Below are 22866 nucleotides of genomic sequence, written 5' to 3'. Positions count from 1 at the left end.
AAAACATTTACACATCAGACAAGAAAAGTGTGGCTATGGCTTAAAATCCATGTAATTTTTAATTCAAAGATTTCCAGCAACTAATCAAATATAATACATCTAACATACTGCAATGCATACGGCTCATCTGGAAAGCCATTCCAGTAGAAAAGGTTAATTTATATACAGATCTGGAATATACGATTAGCTGTCATTACAGAACATCCTTTAACAGTCACAGCCGGGTGAACACGGTTATTCACAGTTCGTGGATACACATACTGGTGTTCTCTAAAATGAAATGCAAGTTCCTGTATTTTTGTAGAATGAAGTGTATGCACTGGGAAACAATTAATTACTCTGACCGGGAGGAAAGGGTGACCAGTTTTTTCTTCTTCCTTGCATTGCTGTTTTATGGCAGTACTTGGTGACTTGACCCTCTGTTGCACAAGCACTTCTTCAGCTCATGTAACTGCTGCTGACATGGCAACACTGACAGCCAGAAGACATTTCTGGGCATTAGGAGCAGTTTATCTTCTGAATAAAACAAGTACAAATACACAAGTACCCAGAAAGGATTCCCCAGTTGCCTCTCCTTACAAGACTTGGTAGACAAACAAAAGTACACAGTGGCAGCAATTGTTTTTAAAAATTATGTTACGTTCTGGACTTGCAGAGAAGAGTGGAATTCAGGAAGTAAATACTGGAACTGACAACTCCCCTCGTATTCAGTGCAGCGCATAGTTCTGGCCTCCAGATGTCCAGAAGAATGTAGTGAAGTTAGAAGAGATGCAGAAGAGGTCAATAAACTGACCAAGGCAGTGGAGCATCTAACTTACATGATAAATATAAGAAGATGGGAACTCAGCTTGGAGGCTGAGGAGGATACCAGCAAAAATGATAAAAGCAACTCAGTATTGCACTAAATACTGTAATACAAGAACTAGCAGCATTCACTGGAATAAGTCAAGAGGACAATTTAAAAGTGCCTCTTTACACAGTGAATGGTAACTATCTGTAAGCTGTTGCCACATGCTTGTGGAGGCAGATTGTACCAGGGTATGCAAAAGACAGAAGAAAAATTAATGGCAATATGAACGAATACTAAAGGCCGGGGCAAATTCTTTAACATCCTTAACCCAATTGCAGCTGATGGTGCAGAATTATGAGGAATGCAAACAGCAGATCTTTACCAGGCTTGTGTGCTCTTCCTAAATAACATCGTACTGCAACTGTCAGAGAGAAAATGTTGAGCTCGTGCTACTAGTCTGGTCCAAGAAGGTGTTTTTTATGCTCTTATGTTCCTTTTGTGTGTTCTAAGACAAAAGACGCTGAAGTTGCACAGCTGTTATTACAGTACTCCGTCCAGGGTAGAACTATAAGGCAAGTAGTTGTTTTTGTGGTTCCTTTTTTGACTATCAAGGCAAAACGTGTCATCTTGCTAATTTTCCATTGTCCTGTGCAAAAACGTAGTCAGCACTATTACATTTACAATTATCAAACAAGCAGCATGAAAGATTGAGAAATAGCATAACACAAGCCATTTGACCACAAAAAAGATCTTTGTTAAAGAGCAGATACGTGAATCAATGTCACCCTGATGATTATTGAGCAATTCTAAAAGAAGCAGATATTAACAGGAAATAATTGCTGTGCCTGTTTTTCGGTCCTTCCTTTTTGTAGAAAACTAGTTTATTTTCTTCTTTTCCCTTTTTACAGATTCCACACTGGGCTAAACCCATCATTCATCCAACTCCAAATGTTCAGCCAGTTTAGATTCCATCAGAAGAGGCCAATTTATACACTTACTGATGATTTGAAGTAGTCAAAAACAGGAATTAGACTTCAAAATTAGAATGACCTAAAGGACAGTGGGCTTCAATTAGTTTTATTTGCCTTCTGTTTTCTGAGCCTGCGTGACATCTTTTGATCCTATTTCTTCAAGAAGTACGAAGTCCACAAACTTAAGAGTTCTGTTTGTGTTAGGGAAAACTGAAACTGTTGCTATATTTATTCAAGAGTTGTGGCCTTAAGAAAAACACAGATGTTGCAAAATATATGACAAAATTGGAAATATTGGTAATACTGGAATAGAAATAACATATGAAATAATGTGAGGGTCTCAAGCTGAACTTGGAATTCTGGCCAGAATTTTCATAGCTAATAGAAGTAATCATACATAGTTTTCAATTCATTCCTTCATGCAAGCTGTGGAACTTGAGTTGGCATCCAGATGTCCTCTGAATTTTGCAGATTTGATTCAAATTTGTTTCCAACACAATAATGGGAGAAAGAAGGAAAGAGAAATATTTGATGTCAAGCTATGAAGGCCAACAGTTTGGATGATCCTCTCATTTCTTAGCTGAAATAGGTTTCTGACACTCCTTGTTTGAATATGTTTCAGTGTTTAACATGAGTTTTCAGATAATCTAAGGCAGTGGGTGTTTACCTCCCTTGCCATAGATTCAAGTTTAGTGTCACACTGTATGTTTCTGTAGCTTCACACATCGTCTCAGTGGGTGATCACTTTTCAGTGGCAGTGGTGGGGTGATGAAATTCCTTTCCCTCCTCTTCCACAGGAATCATTACATCGTTCCCTGGAAACGACTCTGTTTCCTGCTCTGGATAGTGCATCACCAGCTCCTCTTCCACGTTTTCCTGGGCATCAACATTACTTTCACACCCTCTAGCAGCACAGTTCTTGCCACTAGGCGCTCCTAAAATGGACCCCACAATAACAGTGTCGGCATTCATGATGTATATTTTTTCTGAGGAAGGAAAAAAATAGTGCTGAGCGAAGTTAAGCAACACTGCTGACCCTAGAAATGGCTCATTTTCATGCTTTTTTAAATTTGATATTCAGTTTTTCTTCCCGCCTCCCACCATTCCATTTTCTAACCAGAGGCAAGCTCATCTAACCAAGCCCATCACTGTGAAAACACAGAGCTCACTATAACCCTTCAAATGCCTCAAAATTGGGTTTGGAAAAATTGCCAGAATGTCTCATGTAGACTGTGTCTCATGTAACAATTCTACCCCTATAAATAACCTAGTGTGATTTTATCTCCTGCCCTGTTCTATGGTCAAAGACTTCATGGGAACACATAGGAGACACATTTCAAGCTATGACTGTGAAACCAAGATAAGAAAATGACAGCTGGAGACATGTGAAGTACAACTCTCATTAGGTATTACATCACCATTTTCCAGTTGACACATTTTGGATTTAAAATTTCTTCTGCAAATTTACATCTGCAGGGATGAAAAAGAGGAAGAAGAGCAAAGCATTTTTCTGTCAGGTTCATAAGTGACTGAGGCAAATGTGAAAATAAGAAAGTGTTCTATTGAAATGAATAGAAATACCAGAATTTGTGTGTCAAAGGTTCTGGAGATTCAGGCCCAACCTTTGTTAGAAGCTTTGGACACTCTGCTGCTCACTAATAATCTCAGAATGACATTATGTGCCCATGGTTGAAAAATTGGAAATGCAAGAGGGAAAAAGAAAGGCAAGACTCACCGATTTGATTGTTTGTGTGGTCTCTCACTCGAGAATCAACAGGGCGATCTGGGGCATTTCCATCACTCTCTGTCACGTCAGTCAGGCTTAGATCAGGACTACATGCTTTTTCTGTGCTGGAGAACAAGTTATTGTTGGTTTCCAAAGGGAGGGTTCTGTCAATGAACTCCTTCTCTTCTGGCTCTCTGTCAGCAGTCAGTCTGATCTGCCAATATATAGAGGAGAGTAGAAGTGGGGTGAATGTAAAAACAACACCGTGAAGACTGCAATAAGTCTACAGAACCCTTCTGTGGCAGAAATCGGCAATGACACACTGAAGTTATGATAGCTGATTGCAAGCAGATTTATTAGAGTAAGTAGTATCTTGTATGTGTGCAGATGTACAACACTTAAAAGCAAACTGATTTAAAAAAAAAACAGTCTAAAGAGTGTTTTAGCAGATATGGACATTTAAAGATAATAAGCCTAATAAACTGAGAATACTTGCAGGATGAAAGTTGCTATAATTTTACTGGAAATGGGGGAATCAAACAGGTATGATGATTTCAGCAGCTGAGGAACTGCTTTCTGTCACCACCATATTGACTGATGTTTGTCTTGTTCATCTGCAAACCATCCTGTTAAACCAGAAGCTGGTCCTGATGGAAAGTCTTCCAGACAAACCATACCCACTGGGTACCCATATGACAGTCATGGCAAATCCTACAAAGAGTGTGACAGAAGACGAGTGCAAATCCCACTTGTGTGACTGGAGCAGTAAGCTAAAATGGGACTGACAGACAAAGTTCTCCCAGAAGGTAGAAAAGGCGCGTTCACCCTGTGATTTTGAATCTTGTCCCATAGACTGCAACATGAATGGCATGAGACCAAACCAAATACTCCCTTCGCAAACAAGAGTGGCAACATCATATTAACACCACATTAGACACAGCTGAAGACAAAGCAGCAGCAAGTCCTAGTAGATCTCAGCACTGCAGCTAGAGGATCACATGTTGTGTAGTCCAAACAAAAAGACTGGCACTCTTTAACAGGACATTTAAAAATATCATTACGTTGGAATGGAAAGTGATCTGTTTTGGAATATTGTTCACACTTACTGTATATTCGTTCACTAGATCAGAACCTGAAATGGAAAGAAGAAAAATTATCAGAAGAAAATTCACAGCAATCACAAGAATTTCAATATTTGCTCCGAAATATCAACCAGCCATGTCCTGAACTACCCTACTGCCCAACGTCAGCGTCACCTCCATAATGCTGCACAGTCACAGTTTCTATTGTTTAAGGCAAGCAAGGAAGCAAACATTTCATTTTGAGAAAATTAAGCTGCACAGAAGAGGTATTAAATTGTATTCCTAAATAAATTAATAGAAAAAGCTCTGATGTTTGGTGATGAGGAGAATCTAACACAACCAAAGAGAGGGGGTTATTTAACTGGGCAAAATATGTGTACTTTGGAGGATCTGTACAGGTTGCTATGGCTGACACCCAATTTTTTGGAGCATGTCTCCCACATTTGAGTGCCCAGAAGTTAAATTTTTCCAGTAAAGCCTCCCTGAACTGACACACAGCCCAGTGCAGTGGGAAGCAGGTGCCATCTAGTGGGTTGTCACAGCCAGTGTCACCTGCTCACACCAGACAGACAACAGGCCTGGCCTTTTGCATGTGAGCAGAGACATACCGTTGACATTGAAAAGTTCTATGTTTTAAATTAAAATTCTATAAAATAAAGCTTCACATTAAAACTATCCACTTATTCTTTAGACAGATGGATTACGATTTCTGGTCCATCAGTCACTCACCTTGAGATCCGAGACAGGATTTGTGCGAAGCGATGGAATGCAGATGTGCTGATAAAAGAAAGCATTTCTTTAGCAAAACTCATCATGGAGTGTGCAGGTTCTAACAGCTTTACCACACCCACTGGTCTACAACCAACTTACAACATGCACGTCCTGCTTTCTACAGAAAAGGGAATGTGGTTCTGCAGGCACACCCCACATGTAACTCTAGGCAAAGCTACTGAGAGTCAGTATCAGTAAAAACCACTCTTCCTCTCATGCTCAAAGCCCAACCCTATCCCAGGAACCAACAAATACTCACAAAACACTTCAGATATTGTTTAATATTACTCTGTGCTGAGAGAAGAAAACATTGGGTTCCCCTTTCCCCACCCAGCTTGTAGTATCTTCCTCCATAAATTCACAGCTGCTTCAATCTTTCTCTTATCTTCTCCAACACACTTCATGACCAGTTTGCGTACAACCGTTATCTGGCCCGCCTTCACCAGGCAGTAGTAAACATTCTCTTCCCCAGTGACCTCCACAAAATTCTGGGATATTTGGAGATTAAACAGCATGCTTTGTATTTAAAAACTCACGCTTTCCTTTGAGGATGAGGATCTGCTTCTTGCAAACTTTCCACTTCCAAAATAACAGCATGCCCACAAGTAGCACTATCACAGAGAGAACCACTCCCCAAAGAACTAGACCTATAGCACAGAAAGGGAGCACAGGAAAGGCTAAGAAATGGCAGAGGGGGAATTATTAGTAGATGTATGTTTTTGGACATAGAACCACGGACAACATTTTACAAGTTGTAAGGGATTTGCAGGAAGCTCCCACAAAAAAATTGCATTTACCAAAGACATATCCAAATAAAACATGTTAGACAAGTATAAATGCTTTATCTTTGTTACCTCCCACTGTTGTCTCCCCCTTGGCTGAGGTAGGAAAAGTGCCAGCTGGAACTTTCTCCTCAGGAGTTGAACTGGGGTTTTCCATTGTTGCGGCACTTAAAACAATACTAGCGACAGTCACCAGGTTCTCCTCAAACCTCCTTAGGTTAGAGTTATTTCTTTCATTGCTGAATTTCATGGACAAAGTGCTTGGGGTGAGGTAGGTGGGCAATTGGTCCAGGCAAACTTGATCGTGGGTGGCATTTCCTTTGCTTAGTGCTACTTTGTTTAACTTGGCACAGCTAGAGAATGAAAGAGAACAGTGTATCAGTGCTAGAGGACCCTGCCATGGTACAGGATCAGAGTACTTTCCATGTGCCAAACATCCCTTTGGTCATTTTTGTATCACCTGCAGTTACTGCTTTCCATGAAAAAGTCATTAACCTTCTTCTCACCATTGTGGCATTAATTACTGATCTGAATGCAAACCATACATATGTTTAATTCCACTGTAATCAGTAAACTAACAATTAGGCAAGAGGAATTCCTTCCTTCAGTACAGAGCTGTGCAACAGGTATAAAAGAAGCCTCTTGAACTCTGCATATAGATCCAAAGCTATCCCATTAGCCTCTAAATTTGTATACTTTGCACCGGAAGTGACAGGTATTCCTTTTCATGCTTTCTTAACTTTAATTAATTAGTTAGTCACTTTAAAGATCTACGGACTTACTTTGTGTGCGGCTTGCAGATGTTGGTGCTGGAGTTTTGATTGGAGAAGGTCCCAGGCGGGCACTTTTCACAAATAACATCAGTTGATGAGGTGCCTGTATTAAAATAATGACTGAGGACTTACTGGCCAAAGTGCATCAGGTCCAGGCCTAAGGCCAAGATCAGAAAAGGTAAACTAGACAGGTAGGAACTCCTACCTCTGACTTTGACTCCAAAACCAGGCTTGCAAACAGTGTGCCGCTGGCATCGCAAGCAGGTGTACTGAACAGCGAATTGACAGAACAGGCCTGGGCGGCACTCACACTCGCGGCTGGAGTTGAAGGAGCAGGGCTTTGTCTCCACAAGGTCAGGTTCTGTGGGGAAGAAAGAGATGCAGTAACAAAGGATCGCCCTGCAAGGAAAATGCAAAGCACGGGCCAAAGCTGAGCGCCAGCAGTTCAACAGCTCAGGAAGCAGAACAGGCTGTTGGCATTCTTCATGATGGCAACTTAAGTCATGAATAATTGGAGAAGCCAGTAGACAATTGCTTGCAACGTAAGACAGAAAGCAGAAATTAGACTTGGATAGCACTGAATGAGAGAATTTTTAGGTAGTCTCGGGTCACGCAGGAAGCGACACTCATTATGTGCAAGGTAGCATTCTGCTCTCTAAATCAGTCACCAAGGATGGATAATTTTGCTGCTGGAAATTCTAAATGAATAAAACATAAATGCAGTGTAAACAAAATACATAGAGAGAATATAACTGTGAGGTATGTGTGAGGGAAAGCAAACCTTTTGCACATGATACACAAGCCGCACATTGTGGCTTATGGAATCTTTCTTTCACATACTGTTCAGGTCCACATCTCATGCAGTCCTCGTCTGGGTTCCTAGGACATGCTTTCTTTTTAACAGAGCCTGGAGAAAGAAAAACAAAATGTGCAGGATACCCTGTTCAGAGAGTTAACAAAGAGTTAACCATAGGGAGGTGGGATCTGGCAGGGGAATAACTCACCTACGGTGCATTTTGGAAAGCATGCTGTAGGAGTGCAGGTAAAATCAGCTGTGCTATATTTGGCCCACTAAATACCACCAGACAAGCCTGAACCACATCACTTCCACCTCCTCAAAACTACTTGTCTGAGTCTGTTCTTTTCAAGGTGGGGGCTGATGGCTGAATGGCATGCAAGCTGCACATGTGTACCTGCACGTGTCTGTCATCTCCCCCTTCTTCCCCCAATGACACAAAAGCTTTAACTTCAGTTATTTGAGACTTCCTGAACACATGGGATGTGTGCCCTGGGTGTAGTAGCATTGAAGTTTGCCTAACAGTGTATTCTGGTGATGTCCAGCACTGATTGTGTCCATCGTTCAACAACCAGGCAAAAGCCTGAGCAACAGGAACACCAGCTGCAATCACCTGTACAGAAGAACGTACCGGATGGAGCCTTCCTTTCCTGGAGATGGCTGAACACCTGCCTGCCCATGGCAAGTACTGAATGAATCCCTTGGTTTGCTTTACTTGCGTGCACGGCTTTTGCTTTACCTATTAAACTGTCTTTATTTCAACCCCCAAGTTTTCTCACTTTTCCTCTCTGATCCTCTCCCCTATTCCACCGAGGCGGTGAGTGAGCGAGAGGCCACACAGTGCTCAGCTGCAGGCTGGGGTTGAACCACGACAGCAACCAAGCACTGAACCCCTCCTTAGACCCCTTTTTTTTTGCTCTAATAATAAAGTACCCTTTTGAAAAGAAAAACATTTCTCTGAGAAGAGATGGATAGGGTGATGTACCCTAAAATGTCCCAACCACTGAGGGGTTTTTTGGCCAACAGGGGGAGTTTCAGACATTTCCAGAACTTGTCTCACCAGCATGTTTCCTGCTTCTGACCTCATGCATCACAACGAGGTCCAGGCAAAGCTCACTGTGTCCTCTCATAAAGGGGCTGTTCACTTTCTCATGTGAGACACTTTCTAAACTGCGTTGACTATGAAGATAGTGACAGATTTTCCGCACCTGCATTTTTTCTTTTTTCGGCTCTGACCAGAAACTTATTTAGCCTAATTTCACCGCACTCCTTCAGACCCTGAGGCAAACTGAAATGAATTCTTAGAACCTGCCTACTTCTGGCTACTTCAGAGTGTCAAGTCAGCCAACAAAAAACACATAAAAAAATTCTAGTAAGTTATCTTGTTTGTAATTTCCAGACTGCATGCAGACTGAACAGGAGCACGGCAGTGGAGAACAAGGTCACATCTGGATCCACACTAGACAGTGATTCATGCAATTGCACTTTCCTTCAACAACAAAATACAATTCTGCATACATATATATGGTTCCTACTACCTCTATGAGAAAGACTCCACATTGATTTGATTGAATTACAAACGTACTGACCTGTGGGACACCGGTAGCAGCAGCTTTGTGAAGTTTCATCATAGAACCAATTTTCAAGTGTGTCACAGGAATGAGATGGGGTTAGTGATGTCTAGAAATTGAAACAGACAAAAGACACAGTTAGAAAAGAATTAGTTCTCTATTAGAGCAGATCCCAGTATCTGTCTCAAGTGCATATTAAAATCTAGCTAGATTGGCTGTAATTCACAAGGATAATTCTTGTTTGCAGCAAATAAGTCTTTCTGTTCAGTTATTTATGTGGTCATAACACTTGAATTCAGTGACCTAAAAATGCGTTTATTATAAACCAATACATTGTTTTACTTATAATTCAGAGACAAATCCTACACTGAGAAAAAGGGGCTTTTGCCTTGAAAAGAGTGCTGTAGATACTCACACAATGAAGCCCTAATCTCATTTCTATTGTGAGTGAAGGCCTTCAGGAGCAACCTTTGGTTTGACAACATAACTGATACTTATCTAGTTAAAAAAACCTCCACATAATAGTTCTAATATTAGCTTAGAAAATGAGATTCAGCTATGAACTGTATCAAGAAGCGTATAAGACGACTTCATTTACGCATGGCAGGGCCACTTCATGCTCTGGGAAATTACAGTGCTACAAGTTTTCTGATGAGAAAATCTGATTTTTTTTTAATTTGGCATCTCCCTTAATAATCCCCTAAAAATGTTGTTATCTGAATTTCATTTTCAGTATTTACTAGAAGGTATAAATAGCAAGTTTTTGTAAAGACTCAGCAGATTCCCCAGATATTTTTCCCACATGATATTGGTAGAGCAGTTAAATACTTCACCAAACCTACATCTCACTTTCTGCAGATGCATTTTCCCACTGCCTTTGCACACAGTGCAGAATCTTACTACCCAACTCATTTCACAGCTGTATTCTCCTATATAATACGCCGCTCTTTTCACAGCAGGACCATAAAAACACAGAAGTTATTTAACTTGCCCCAGGTTACATCAGAAAACAGGAACTTTCAGTCAAGGGGGAAATTAACAAAAGGACAAGAAAAAAACCATATTGAAACCATTAAATTTCATTGAGCTCCAGTAATAGAACTGAGAAATCCTGCCTGACACATTTCTGCACTAACCACTGGGCCACACAGCCTCCATACAAAGCATTTTTTTGAGCATATAGAGGAAATAGCAAATGTGTGCTCTCGCTCTGCCTGACTCAGATCAGGTTTACAAATGTGCACCCTGTATTTTTCTCTTCTGAAGAGGAAGCCCCGGGCTGTAGGAAATGGAAGTGGAATCTCCTTGCACCCTGGTTAACCAGCCATTCTGAGACTACATTGAATAACAGGAAATGACACGAGACCTGCCACCAGACAAAGGGTCATTCAGGAGTCACTACAGTGATGTGAAGTGAATTAAATAGTTGTATAAAGAAATTCAAGGAACAGCAACATCCTGGCTGGAGCTAAGTCGTCCTGGACTAGTTTGTCTGTATGAGCTATGGGAAGTCACCACGAAAACCTCACCTTCTGGCCCTGGTTCTCCTGGGCAACAAACTCTGGCTGCAAAATTGTGTTTGACTTTAAATCAGGGTGGGAACAAAATTCTTGAGTGATTTATGCAGCACATAAACTTATAGCTTATTTAATTGTCTCTTTTGGGATTTAAATAGAGGAATGGTCTCTGTATAAAAGTTTGAGGGTAGGGCTGCTTTTTACAAAGTTACTTGAAATCACAAGTTTAGGATTAGATTCTGCTCTTAGTTACAGCAATGCAAATTCTGATCCTGAATTTGACCTGATGCTAACGCTGTGATAAATTACTGCATGAACCATGCATAAATACTACACAGATCATGAAAATACACGAGAGTACTCAACTTTTACTTTTCTTTCCACAAGAGGGCAGCTACACAATACACAACATCCACAGCACCACAGCAAATGCTGCTTTCAAGCATCCAGTTCTGAGCCCAGCTTTGCAGCCAGCCTTACTGTTTGCTGAGCCAAGCCTAAGGTCAGAATAAGACATTTTAACAAATCGTGACATGATTTCTATGGCTGAGAAACTACATTCTGGAGACCCCACTATTTCTAATCTGCAGCTACCTGCAAAATGTTTTAAGAGTTGCCATCCTTTTAGTTGAGGTGTGTTTAATGAGTACAAAACTTATTATAGATCCTTTCAGTGATAAATAATGTAACATATCAATGCTCGCCATCAATCATCACCTCCCTATTTTTTTTCCTCTAAATTCTAAAGCTGTTTGATTAACAGCAATGCAATGATGCAAAGTTCTTCTCGACAACAAAGCAGAAAGGTTGGTGCTTTGTAGACCTGAGTATAATCCAAGCGCCCAGAGCTCCAGCACTTCAGGCTTAAAAGCTCAAAGTAAATTACATAATAAAAGTGGCGGTATGGAAAGGCCAACTGTCACAACGATGATATGGGCTCTGCTTCTTACCTTACGCAACACATTTTGTAAGCTGAATTTCAAGTTTTCATGCATCTGGAATAAAAGATCCTGTGCTAAGAACTCACCAAAATTTCCACAAATTTTTGTACAAGTGGAAAAAATTGGTGCCTAAAAGCCAAGAGCACGCCTTGAAGAAAGGGCAGAGGTGAAGGGCTAAGGCCTCCTTGTTTTAAGTCTTCCATAAAATGAAACTAATTTTCTGCAGTTATTACACTACTTCTGGGAACAAGAACAACATAATTTTCATGTTTCTGTTTATGTGTGCTGAATATCAGAGTTCTAAACAAAAAGATAACCAGTCAAAGATATGAAGTGAAAAGGGAACAAAAATGTGCATTATTAGTGGGTAGCAACAGGCCTGAACTGAGGTAACTTGCCCACTCAATGACTGAACATGTGAATTACCTCAGTTTCACCACCTGTAACTGCTCTTCCCACATGCAAAACACCACATCCAGCATCTCAGCTACAATTAGTGAAATTGGGGTGCAAGTCTGCAATCAACTATTGGCTTGTTTGACCTTTTATTTTGATGAGCTCAGTAGTTCTAATGACAGCGAGACTGCTGGAAGAAACACGGGGAATTCTGGATTTCTTGTTTTCCAGTCCCACTCCCATGACAACTCAGTGCTTCTGGAAAGATACCTTATGCATTTTCTTGATTTGACCATCAACTTAAATCTCTGTGTGCAAGAAGGCTCCAAGTGATACAATTGATGTGTTTGGGCTTTTTTTTGTTCCTCAGCTGTTGGATACTCCTTTTTTAACATAAAAAACCTAGACATGAACCATCCAGTCCAACCACATTTGGAGGGACTGGAAAATGCTTCATGCATATTTATCTCACTGTTCCTGGACAGAATGACCACTGAGTGCTGGAGTTATGAAATATTTTATTGTTAAAAAGCAAATATTTCAGTGGCTTGGCCAAAAAAAGCATTAGATTTCCACAGAATTATGGAAGCAACACACGCATGTGAATAAGACAAAAAGTTTAACTACAAAACAATGAAAGTCTTCTACCTTGGACCGTTACTCCATTTGTTAGCACGAACTTAAGTCAAAGAATTCTTTTGCAATACATTCTAGGATGACAGTGGAAATTTAACCCTCTCTCGGAAAAAAAAAATATGAGCTTAATTACTTTGACTCAGGATTGTGCGAATATCACTAATAAAACTCATATTTTCCAGAACAAAACCAGATTATTTAAATTAAGACTCTTTGTGAGGCAGAAGCTGAAGGTTAAGGTTTGACTTAGCAGGTCCTAGTTGCTCATAAATAGCTCTTGAAATGAAAGGAAGGGATAAAGCAAAAGAGACAGAAAAAGGTTTCACCCTCGCATTACAAAACCTCAGCGCTATCACCTTCTTACAAAAAGCATCAGCTGTGAGCGTTGGGGTGGCAGGTTCAACTTCTTGATTCCGTGGTGCCCATGTGTAGAGGCCCACAAAAAATAAAGTGCTAATCAATTCTCCACCTACAGCTTTGGCCATTTCTCCTGGCTCCAGTACGCTTACAGAAACTGCCAATTAGCCAGTGAGAGAAGATTCCCTTCATCGTTTGTGCCCCTTACTACTTATTTCATAGGGAAGGGTTTGTGTGTAAGAACTTCCACTTCTGCTCCATTCCCCCTTTTTCTTCCTGGAATGCCTAGAAACACTGAAGAGTGGGGTATGATCCATGCTCAGCAGCAACTAGCACACGGCTTTGCTTCGTCAAGGAAATCTCCAATAAGTTTTACAGAACCAACTCTCCTAAATCTATGCAAGAAACAGAATGAAATGCAGTAACCTCAAAATCCCCTTTAACCAACATTTAAAGTATTTTTCTCTTTCAACTTTTGACTATCCCTCCTCCTTATCAACTGTTGTCTGAATCTTAGGACAGAGAAAGAACTCAGGTTATTGTTTTATTGGTTTTTTAAAGCTTTGTATCTCAAGGTCGAGTTAAATAAAGCAAATATATTTGATACAAAGCATTTGGGTTTTTCTCAGTGCATGTTTTTGAGAATTTGTTTTAGAAAATAGGGGTTTTGTAGCTCTTCTCACTTTCTTTGTATCTACAAACATGTTTGCTATTCCAATCTAAATAATGGCAATTGTAAAGATGGTGCTGAATTCAGTGGGTTACTCTGCAACTCAGTCAGGGCAAGGTTTGACTCATTTATTTATGGTCTTTTGAGCTCACAGAGAAAAAGTGATGGTGAGGCAGAGTAAGAAATCAGCTTGCTACAAATGAGCTGTTCAGTCAGGAAGAAAGCGTATTACGGTAAAAAAAAATCTTCTAGCAGCACTGGCTATTCTAGAACTGACTAAGACTGCAGCAAAACAGTTGACTCCCTTTCATGCTCCCATCCAAATTCTGACAGTACAAAAGAAGCTGATAATCTAAGACTTCAAGTACTCAAGCTGCATCTCCTCGATAGTAAAGACATTATTAACAAGTAAGAGTTAACTGAATATTAAAACAAACAAAACTCAAACTGTGGACTCATGTGAGGTGGAATAGGGTTTAAAATATGACCGATAAACTGTGACTTGCTCATATTAAATAGTATTCCTTGTAGTCCAGTAGCAGGAAAAGCAGGTTGATGTGATAGAGACAATACAGACAGACAGTGAAAAGCCCAGTTGCTTATCCCAGCAAGATCTGCATATTTATTCTGGGTAACTGACGATTTTTCAGTGAGTCTGAATGTTGACAATGAGTATCAGAAAACCAAATTTTCTCTCTGCCCCTTTCATTTTATGAAAAGACACCAGGAGTTATGTCAAATAGCAAAAATACCATCTTTGCTATTGCAGTTCTCTTAAAGCAGTTTGCATTCAGTAGACCAAGCAAGGTTATCTGAATACTCTCCTACGTATTCCCCTGGAGGGTAAGGACTACAGACTCCAATCCTAGGGAAGAACAGTGATTCTTCTATATTTCAGGAAGGAGACAGCAGCAAGACAGATATCCATGGCAAAACAGAGCAAACTTGCAATGTGGGAGGGGAAATGACAACCAAAGACAGAAGATCAAACTACTCTCTCCAGAAGAGCCATAAGGATCTTTTTCAAGTGTCTATAAAAAGGATGCAGGACTTGCTTATTTTCAAAGACCTAATTGGAGTCTGTTTCTTGTTAAAAAGCTGACAGACCAAGTGACGTGCTATATCGTTCACTTACAGACAGGTGTCTTAGGCAGTATAGGCTCATATTTCCACTGCAAGGGAAAATACCCAATTTCAGGATCCAAGACTGTGCAGTTACTCAAGTATTTGATCCTACCTGTGCAAAGAGCCTCTCCAACTGACCTTTTTGTATGTGTGTGTGCCGAGCAGAGAAATTACCTGGATTTACACCAGATACTAAGGGCTCATTGCCATGTGATCCACTAAGGAAAACTGAGTCAGGGGGGATGGGGGGAAAAAAAAACCAACCCACAAGAGATGACAGGATCTAAGCAGGGAACTAGCTTGCATCTACAGCGCCAGCTGAGTGGAACTAGCGTGCGATTGTCTATTTTAAGTCAATTTGATGCAGAAATAATAGCCCATTCATGAGGAAGTCAGTGTCAGAGCAGTGGGCGGTTGTAAAGAGGAAGGTATTTTACTGTTTAGTTTGCCTTTACACCTTTCAATTTGCCAGCCCTGACTCACATCAGCAGAGTGAGCAGAAGCCCTCCGAACCAAGCTCTGCCACAGGACACCTGGCCATGCAGGCAAAATTGAAAGCCACTCACCAAAAGAAAGGAGAACAGTTCCCCACCCCTAACAAATCTTTCCTCATTCCCTAACTGCGATGTGCCTGGAGGTGCAGTAACACTAACAATGCCAACAAAAAAAAACCCACAGACCATAGCTCCTATCCCCTGCTCCTGCCTGCAAAGTTCCCAGGGAAGGCAAACTCTCCTGCCTGCTCTTCCTACCTTTATTTCCTGACAGCTCTGCTCTCTACATTTATCACCCTGTGTTGCACAAAGCCTGTTTCTGTGGACACCCAGGACCCAGCTTATGGTCAGGATAGTCCTGCAAGCCCTAGGCACCCCCAGCCCTCTCCAGGCTCCCGCATTCTGAGGGGCTGCAGGATCCTGCTGCCACCCTGCCTTACCTGAGGGGCTGTCTGGATATCCTGGAGAAGCAGCAGGAGCCACAGTCCTAGTGGCAGGCTGCAGGCAGCCATCTGCAGTGGTGTTAAATCTCCCCAGGTGCCAGCATTGCAGGCTGGACAGCCAGGTTGCTCCTCCTGGAGGCTGAGATCCTGCCAGGGTCCAGTCCAGTCTTGCTCCGTGTCTGTTCATTCAATCCAGAGCCATTCCAGCTGTTCAAGACAAGAAGGAGACAGGCTTTGAGACTCAAGGAAGCTGAAAAAACAATTTAGAAGGAAGGGGGAGGGTGGAGGGAGCTGCCCAGAAAAAGAAAAGTAAAAAAGAGCAAAACAAAACCACATCAATCTCTAGTCCCAGAGCTGTCGGGTTTCTGTGAGTTGGTTGCGCGCGTCAAGGTTGTCACCAGAGGTACGCAGCTGGCTGTGCAGCAGCACAGGCTCCTGAGTCATTTAGGCTGCCCTCAGAGAGCACTTCACCACCCCAAAGCCTTGGCCAGGCACGAGTCCAAGCCCTGCCCCGTCCAGCTACCACACTCTCAAGAGCTGCAACCAAATCTCAAGAGAGTTCCCAGTAAAAAAACACTCATTTTTTCAGTACAGTCATTTTACTCCTGTTGAATGAGTGTGTGAAAACTCACAACCAACCAGTGTGACTCCACAAAGGTTTAGGCTTTACACATTGCCATTTTAAACACCAACATAATGCAGAGCATCCTCCCGAGAGTCCTTCTCTTTCCTCTGGTTCCACTTGAAATGAATTCCTGTTGCTGACAATCATCTCTTGGACTGCTACTTGTCATTCCAATCGCTTTTTTTTGTTACTCTGCATAATGCTTTTTTGGCTCTGGTGCCTGGAAACATCTCAGTTGCTTTAAGGTGTCATGAAGCTTTCTTATCTGCCCTAAAAGTTTTGTCAAAAGTAAAAGTTACCCACTTCAAAAAAGGGCAGGCTGCCTCCAAAACCTCTCTGAGACGCTCAGGAAAATAATGAGAAGTTGATTTCCCACACCCATGGTTTTTTGCTTCTGACTTTTATCAGCAAAAAGAAAAAAGAACAAAACAAAAAAAGAGAAAAGATTGCAAGTCGGGTAATTGATTATTTTGTTAAAGACCCACAGCTGCTTCACTGCCACCACACTAGAGTACCAAAGATGAGGGCATTCCACAGGAACTTTGGGATGATGTAAATATCTTCTTTAACCACAGCTGTAATTCTCTTCTTTTTAAGTAACTACCTCTATTTCTTTCTTCAGAATGCTTTCTTATAAAAAACAGGCATTTTCAGAACATTTCATACTGTGTATTTGACACACAAATCTAACCTCCTTTCTTCACTCTGTCAGGTTACTCTCTATCTCTAAGCTCTAAGCTGATTCAGGTAGGTATGTTTAGAGATAACTAAGTATCTGAATGTCCAAATAATACATTCTTGGTTTTCCTCATTAAATAATGGGTCAGAAATATCTAAATCTTGTGTAATAATATGCCATCAGGTAATTCTATCTAAAGCTTTTCTAGCAAAAGGTCAGAAACCAACATAAGACAAAGCCTGGAAAATTTTAGCCTCTGTAAGCCATACTGCTGAGGTCAGTGTATCTGATACAAAAATTAATTATCAGAACACAAAACACTGTGCATTAAAGACTTTCCCAAGATTAACAATAGGGAGAGTTTTCTGGCTTGTTTTCCACAAAAAATAAGCCTGAAATGAGCATAATGAGCATTTTGTATATATATGTATGTCAGTTCCTTTTTAATCAACAGTGTCAATAATTTTTTTACCCATTGGATAACTCCAGTTAAATTTGGCCGAGGATGCAATGTCAATACATTTTACAAAGTTTCATGGAACATGACTTGCACAAAGACGAAGGACTCCAGTAACACTCACTGAGGGAAATGCTGCAGAAAGACCGGTGTTCCTCAGAAGAAGGGATCCATCTCACACATCCAAAGTGAAACCAGGCTTCCCAGCAGTCGTCCTTCTTAGAACTCCTTATTCTTAAATTCATTCTTGACTGAACTAGATATTTAAAAGGATAGGAAGTGTAAAGTGCTCATTGTTGCTTCCAGCTTTTCGGAAAGGCTATTACACCACACAATGCCATTGCAAGTCTGTAATAAAAGCAACAGAAATAAAAAGGGTGAAGAGGTTGTGTTTAACAGGAATGTTCCGACCCGCATGCATTTTTAAGTGAATGCCTTAATTTCCGACTTTGTGTGTTTTGATTTCAAATACAATGAAAGGGGCTTTCCAAAAGAAGCCCTATCAGTAACTGGAAGAAGCACCTCTGTTTTATAACAAACCCACGCTACTGTTCTCTAAATGCTGCCTCTATTTCCTAGAAAATAATCTATGTTAATATGAAAAAAAAAAAAAGCAGAACAAATAGAAGCAAACAAACAACCTGTATTTCTCTATTCTTCCATCAGAGGACAATGTCTATCATAAAAAAAGGGGAAAACCCCCATGAACATGCTATTATTACTTATAATGTCTATTTGATTATATGCATCTGTCTCTAACATCTGAATATCTTTTGTTTCAGGTGTTAAAGGTAGCAGTGCCCAAAGACAAGGCTGCTTGGCATTTTCTATTTTAACTAATTCAGTTAATGCTGAGCTTAGTTAACACTTAGGTAATTTTTACACCAGGTATCTGATCTGTGCTGGCCATCTGCGTGTGTTGTGTGGATCTGAGGTGGAGGGGATCAGAGAAGGTCTCATTAAGCCAGCAGTTATCCAAATGTCACTTGATGCCTGGAGCAAAAGAATGCAGAGACCCAGCTAAGCCACGAGGGAAAGTCTTTCTAACACATACCCAGGATGTTCCTTGAGCACCGTCTATTCCTTGTGCTGCTAACAGTGATAGCCGAGTAAAACGAGTAGTAGTAGAATATTGTAGAAGTAGCATTGTTACACAAACACTTACGCAAAAATACTCATGCCATTTTCTGATTTTGAAGTGGCTGATTTTAGTCTCATATTGTACTACTAGCATGGTTTCTTGCGGTTTTAATATTTATGTTCAGTTACTATATATCTAGCTGTATTGGTGGAAAAAAAACACCGAGAGAAGTGTCATCTCTAAACATCTGTCGAACAGATAAACAAGACCACCGAATTTAGAAGGACACATATTAAAACTACCTTGTCTAAAATCTGTATTTCAGTGTCTGTCAGTGCTGCTATTTAGAGAATTGCAGTATGCTGATGAAAAATCAGTAAGCTCTTGCTACTCAGCTAGATGAAATAACACCAGATCCTAAAACTTCACTGGGAGTCTCAGCAGTACCAAAGGCAGTGCTTGTTTGGACACATGCTACAAATAAAAGGTGGAATTCTTAACAAATTAAAAAAGAAAAATGACAGCCTTTGCTGTAATAAGAAAAAATAACTCACAGCTAAAGGGAGGAAAGCAAGTAGTCACCAATAATCACTTTCTTGATACCTCTCTTGATCAATTTATGCATTTTAGCCATGGGACAGCTCTCTTTCTGGGGAACCTGGGAAGTGACACTATGGTAACAACACACAGGGACAGCATTCAGGATCCCAATGATTTTAGGCATTGTAAGGGAAGCCATCTCACTAAACTTCTCTGGAAATGTGTCAGTAGCCCAAAGAGGACAGACAGGAGGGAAGGCAACACTGGTGCCATGTGATGTCACGGAGAAGCATCACTTGGTCAGCAAGCAATCGGAGTTTGAACTACCTGGAGCTGACAAAGCATTTGAACTTGTCAGAACATGCAGAAAGGAATAAAATCATATTTGCGTCAGGTATGCCACAAACTGGTAAAATTCTGTCTCTCTATGCCACTCTGGTACCGATACTTGTTTTCTGGTACATACACTTTTCTTATTCTTAGTATTAAATTATTGTCAGTCCATTTAATTACATTCAGTCAAATCAAATCACTCTGCAATATGTTAAATACATCATGAGTTCATTTGATAACATGATCTGCAGAACTATATTGATCTCGCAGTTTACCTGGGTATATCTGTTAACTGTGATCAACAAGGAAGATGGTATGAAGCTCTTCTTGCACGCTTGTTGAAACGTAGCAATGGCTTAAAACAAGAGTTCCCAGCAGGAAAAAACTGGTTATAATGAGCTAGGGTCATAATAAAATCCCAATTCATAAGGGAAATCCCAAGTCATTTCAGTAACTGTAGTTTCAGTAGATGGACGTTCTCACCGGGTATTTCTGATCTCTAGTAAAAATAATAGAAAAAGAAATCAGCTTCCTTGTTTTATATGAAGTTTCATATACATGCAAATCAGAAATCTAAAATAGAAGAGACTAGTTCTTGCTTGTTTGCAACTAGGGACTTTTGTCTCAATTAGCTGCGCTCTTGCTGAGCACAGAAAATTTATTGGCCATTAATGAACAACCAACGGAAGGATATGCATCCTGGTCTGTTCCCAAGCAATAAGGTTACTCTTTTTTTGTTGTTGTTTTTAATGTAATGTCAAAAGTATTTACGTGAAACATCCAATTCCCAACTGTGGGAAGCTCAGAAATGCTGTAAACCATAATTGCTTTTGCAGGCTCTGAGCCACAACATAGCTATTGGAAGAGTTCTCCAGACAGCTCACATTAATCTTACTGCAAGAAGTCTGGCTTCAGCCAAGATCTATAAACCCCCCCCAAAAAAGCCCATTGACCCCATTCATATTCCCTAGTTTTCATTCCAGTTACTTCCACCCAAGCATATCCTCAGTTTAAATAGTATAATATATGGCAGTGCTACCCTCTGGCTACACTTCTGGAAGCAGCAAAGTCACTCTTAGTCTTGTTATGCTTAAAAAGTGAAATTTTCTGGAAGTGTAATCATGCATTTCTGTTACAAGAGATTTGCATGTGGTGTTGGTATGCAAAACAATATATGATGGTGTGTCTTGTCATTTTATTCACTTTTTGCTTGGATTAAGTCATTCAGAACTTTGACGCAAAAACTTAGGCAGCGAAAAATGTGTCAGACTGATCATGTTAATAATAATGATAACATGGCTTAATTTTCAATTAATTTCTTTTACAGATGTCATTTATATAAAGTTGATGTGGATAACAAAATCTGATAACTGTTTTTATCTCAGCTAATACTACTACATTATATACTATGATAAAATAACCAATGTAACAAAAAAAATCTGTATAAAATGCCTTTTTTTTCTGCTGCATAGTAGCTTCAAAACTGAAGTGCATTTTGAGTCAGACTGAAAAATGAGAAGAGCTGACAGAGAACTCAGTGCTCTCAGGACAGACTTGGCTTCCATGAAAGAAACCAAAACCGTGTCACAGAATTACTATGCCCACAGGCTCACTGAGAGAGAGAGACAACCTTAGAAGAGAGATCACATCATGTCTGTACTTTCAGTAATTCTGACTACAGCTTCTGGAAGCTAAGAGTGGTAGATTTACACTTTGTCATTCTCCACAGAGAAAGCTCTTGACAAAGATATTGAGTATCATTTGCATTATGCCCTTCCTCCCATACCTTGCTAGAAATGGAGAGGCTCAAGGGTGAATCTTTCATGGTCCAGACAGGACAGCCACTTGATCGTTACAGCTGTAAAGAAAGTGGTGGTAACACAGGTTGCACAGGCAAGAACATCTCAAGGCTGAGGCATTTTAAAGATCCTTCATGCCCTTTCTTAACACCTCTCTAGCACTCGTTTAATTTAAAACACAAGTCGTCTCTGCTGCTCATTTGCTAGAGTAATCATACTGTAAATCTAAATGACCCACAACAGCATTATTTGGTTTGGGCCCCTTCCCCCCATCTCCAGCCTTTGCACAAATTAATCCAGGAGCACCAGCTTGGCATTGAGCTCAGTCTTATCTCAGGTCAAAGTCTTTGTCTGGAGTTCTATAAAACTCATGGTTTCCCCTACCTAACTAGAAAGTGCAGACAGGCTTCTATAAAGTCATCCATTACATGAAAGGACTGGTAAAAAGTAGTAACACTGCCTTCTCTGTATCTTCTCATGAACTCTAGAGTGATGCCCCACTGACGCAAGCCCAGCTACCACCCCATCCCCCTTGGAGTCTAGTTTAAAGCTCTCCAAATGAGCCCTGCTAATTCCTGTCCCAGCATCCTTTTGCCCCTGCGAGATAAACCTTTCCCACTTATCACTGTTTGGACTGGTGGCTTGTAAAACCAGCCGTTACCAAAGAACCCAAAGCCCTGCCTGTAGCACCAGTCCTGGAGCCAATTGTTTACAGACTGAATTTTTCTATTCCTTCCCATATCATCACCCAAAACGGGAAGGAGGGAATAATCAGGCACTCAAGAATTCCAGTCTGTAAACTCTTGGCAGAAGATGCTAAAGAAAACTTCAGTGAAAGGTACTACAAAGGGAAAGATTCAAGCATAGGACAGAAGCAAACTGAGAGGTAAAATGAGCTTTTGCAGAGCCTTGCCATTTCACAGAAGATCTACTTTCAGGTATTTTGAATGTGTGAACTGACAAACAGGTCTTTTGTAGACAGATTCACTTATTTCAGCAAAGCATTTAACCCCTGAAGCTCATCTCTATGTCAATAAACAGTTCCCAAATAAACCATCTGTTTCAGGATGAAGCACTACTCTGTCACTTACTGGAAATTACTTATGATCTTACTTCACTCTCTATATTAACTTCTTTTATTTATTTATTTAACTTTGCGAATAAATTTACCATTTTAGAAGATTACTGGAATTAAGAGCATTTCACTTCCTTCTAATAAACATAAATTCTGCTCGCATTTACATAAATATAAACCCAAACAAACGCTGGTGAATTCAGAGGAACTCTGGATCTCTGTTACTGGAAAGACAACGAATCTGAGGTCAAAATAAGAAGAAGATATGCCAGAGCATTCCTTGTTCACCACCCTTTGTGCAAATATTTTACATTTGTTCACTGATATGCAATTGTTTATGCTATTGTTGCAATTGAAATGCGCTCTATGTATATTGCCTGAAAAGTAAATTGAGGAAATTGAGAAAGGAACAAGAGCGTAAATTCTACACACTTTT

The 22866-nt window shown here is 40.4% G+C and overlaps 1 protein-coding gene across 4 annotated transcripts; it reads right to left on the bottom strand.

Annotated features, from left to right (window-relative positions):
- Window positions 1-28: 28 nt before the first annotated feature.
- On the bottom strand, window positions 29-21415 carry LOC308049133 (tumor necrosis factor receptor superfamily member 8-like). Of its 4 annotated transcripts, none has more exons than XM_080358585.1 (14): window positions 21343-21415; window positions 19832-20055; window positions 17727-17950; window positions 15839-16048; window positions 9281-9371; window positions 7677-7835; window positions 7101-7256; window positions 6905-6998; window positions 6195-6475; window positions 5877-5987; window positions 5299-5346; window positions 4594-4619; window positions 3497-3701; window positions 29-2696 (listed from the first exon to the last, which is right to left on the bottom strand). In XM_080358585.1, exons 4-14 carry the CDS (start codon window positions 15908-15910, stop codon window positions 2503-2505), a joined length of 1437 nt encoding a protein of 478 aa, XP_080214711.1. In that variant the 5' UTR covers window positions 15911-16048; window positions 17727-17950; window positions 19832-20055; window positions 21343-21415; the 3' UTR covers window positions 29-2502. The 4 variants fall into 4 exon arrangements, with proteins under 4 accessions (XP_080214711.1, XP_080214709.1, XP_080214710.1 ...); XM_080358583.1 differs by having other exon boundaries at window positions 29-2747; window positions 21343-21405; XM_080358584.1 differs by having other exon boundaries at window positions 29-2747; window positions 7677-7802; window positions 21343-21405.
- Between the last annotated feature and the right edge of the window lie 1451 nt (window positions 21416-22866).

Source organism: Nesoenas mayeri (assembly GCF_963082525.1).
Source record: "Nesoenas mayeri genome assembly, chromosome: 24".
Classification (NCBI taxonomy): domain Eukaryota; kingdom Metazoa; phylum Chordata; class Aves; order Columbiformes; family Columbidae; genus Nesoenas; species Nesoenas mayeri.
Note: the sequence above shows the minus strand (reverse complement) of the source record. Positions and strands in the feature narration are given on the sequence as shown.

Coding starts and splice junctions, on each gene's coding strand:
- LOC308049133 (XM_080358583.1), bottom strand. CDS start 15,910: ATGGCTGCCTGCAGCCTGCCACTAGGACTGTGGCTCCTGCTGCTTCTC. Junction 3,702..4,593: donor ATCTAGTGAACGAATATACA/GTAAGTGTGAAC, acceptor ATATATTGGCAG/ATCAGACTGACTGCTGACAG. Junction 2,748..3,496: donor CCACACAAACAATCAAATCG/GTGAGTCTTGCC, acceptor TTCCTTCCTCAG/AAAAAATATACATCATGAAT.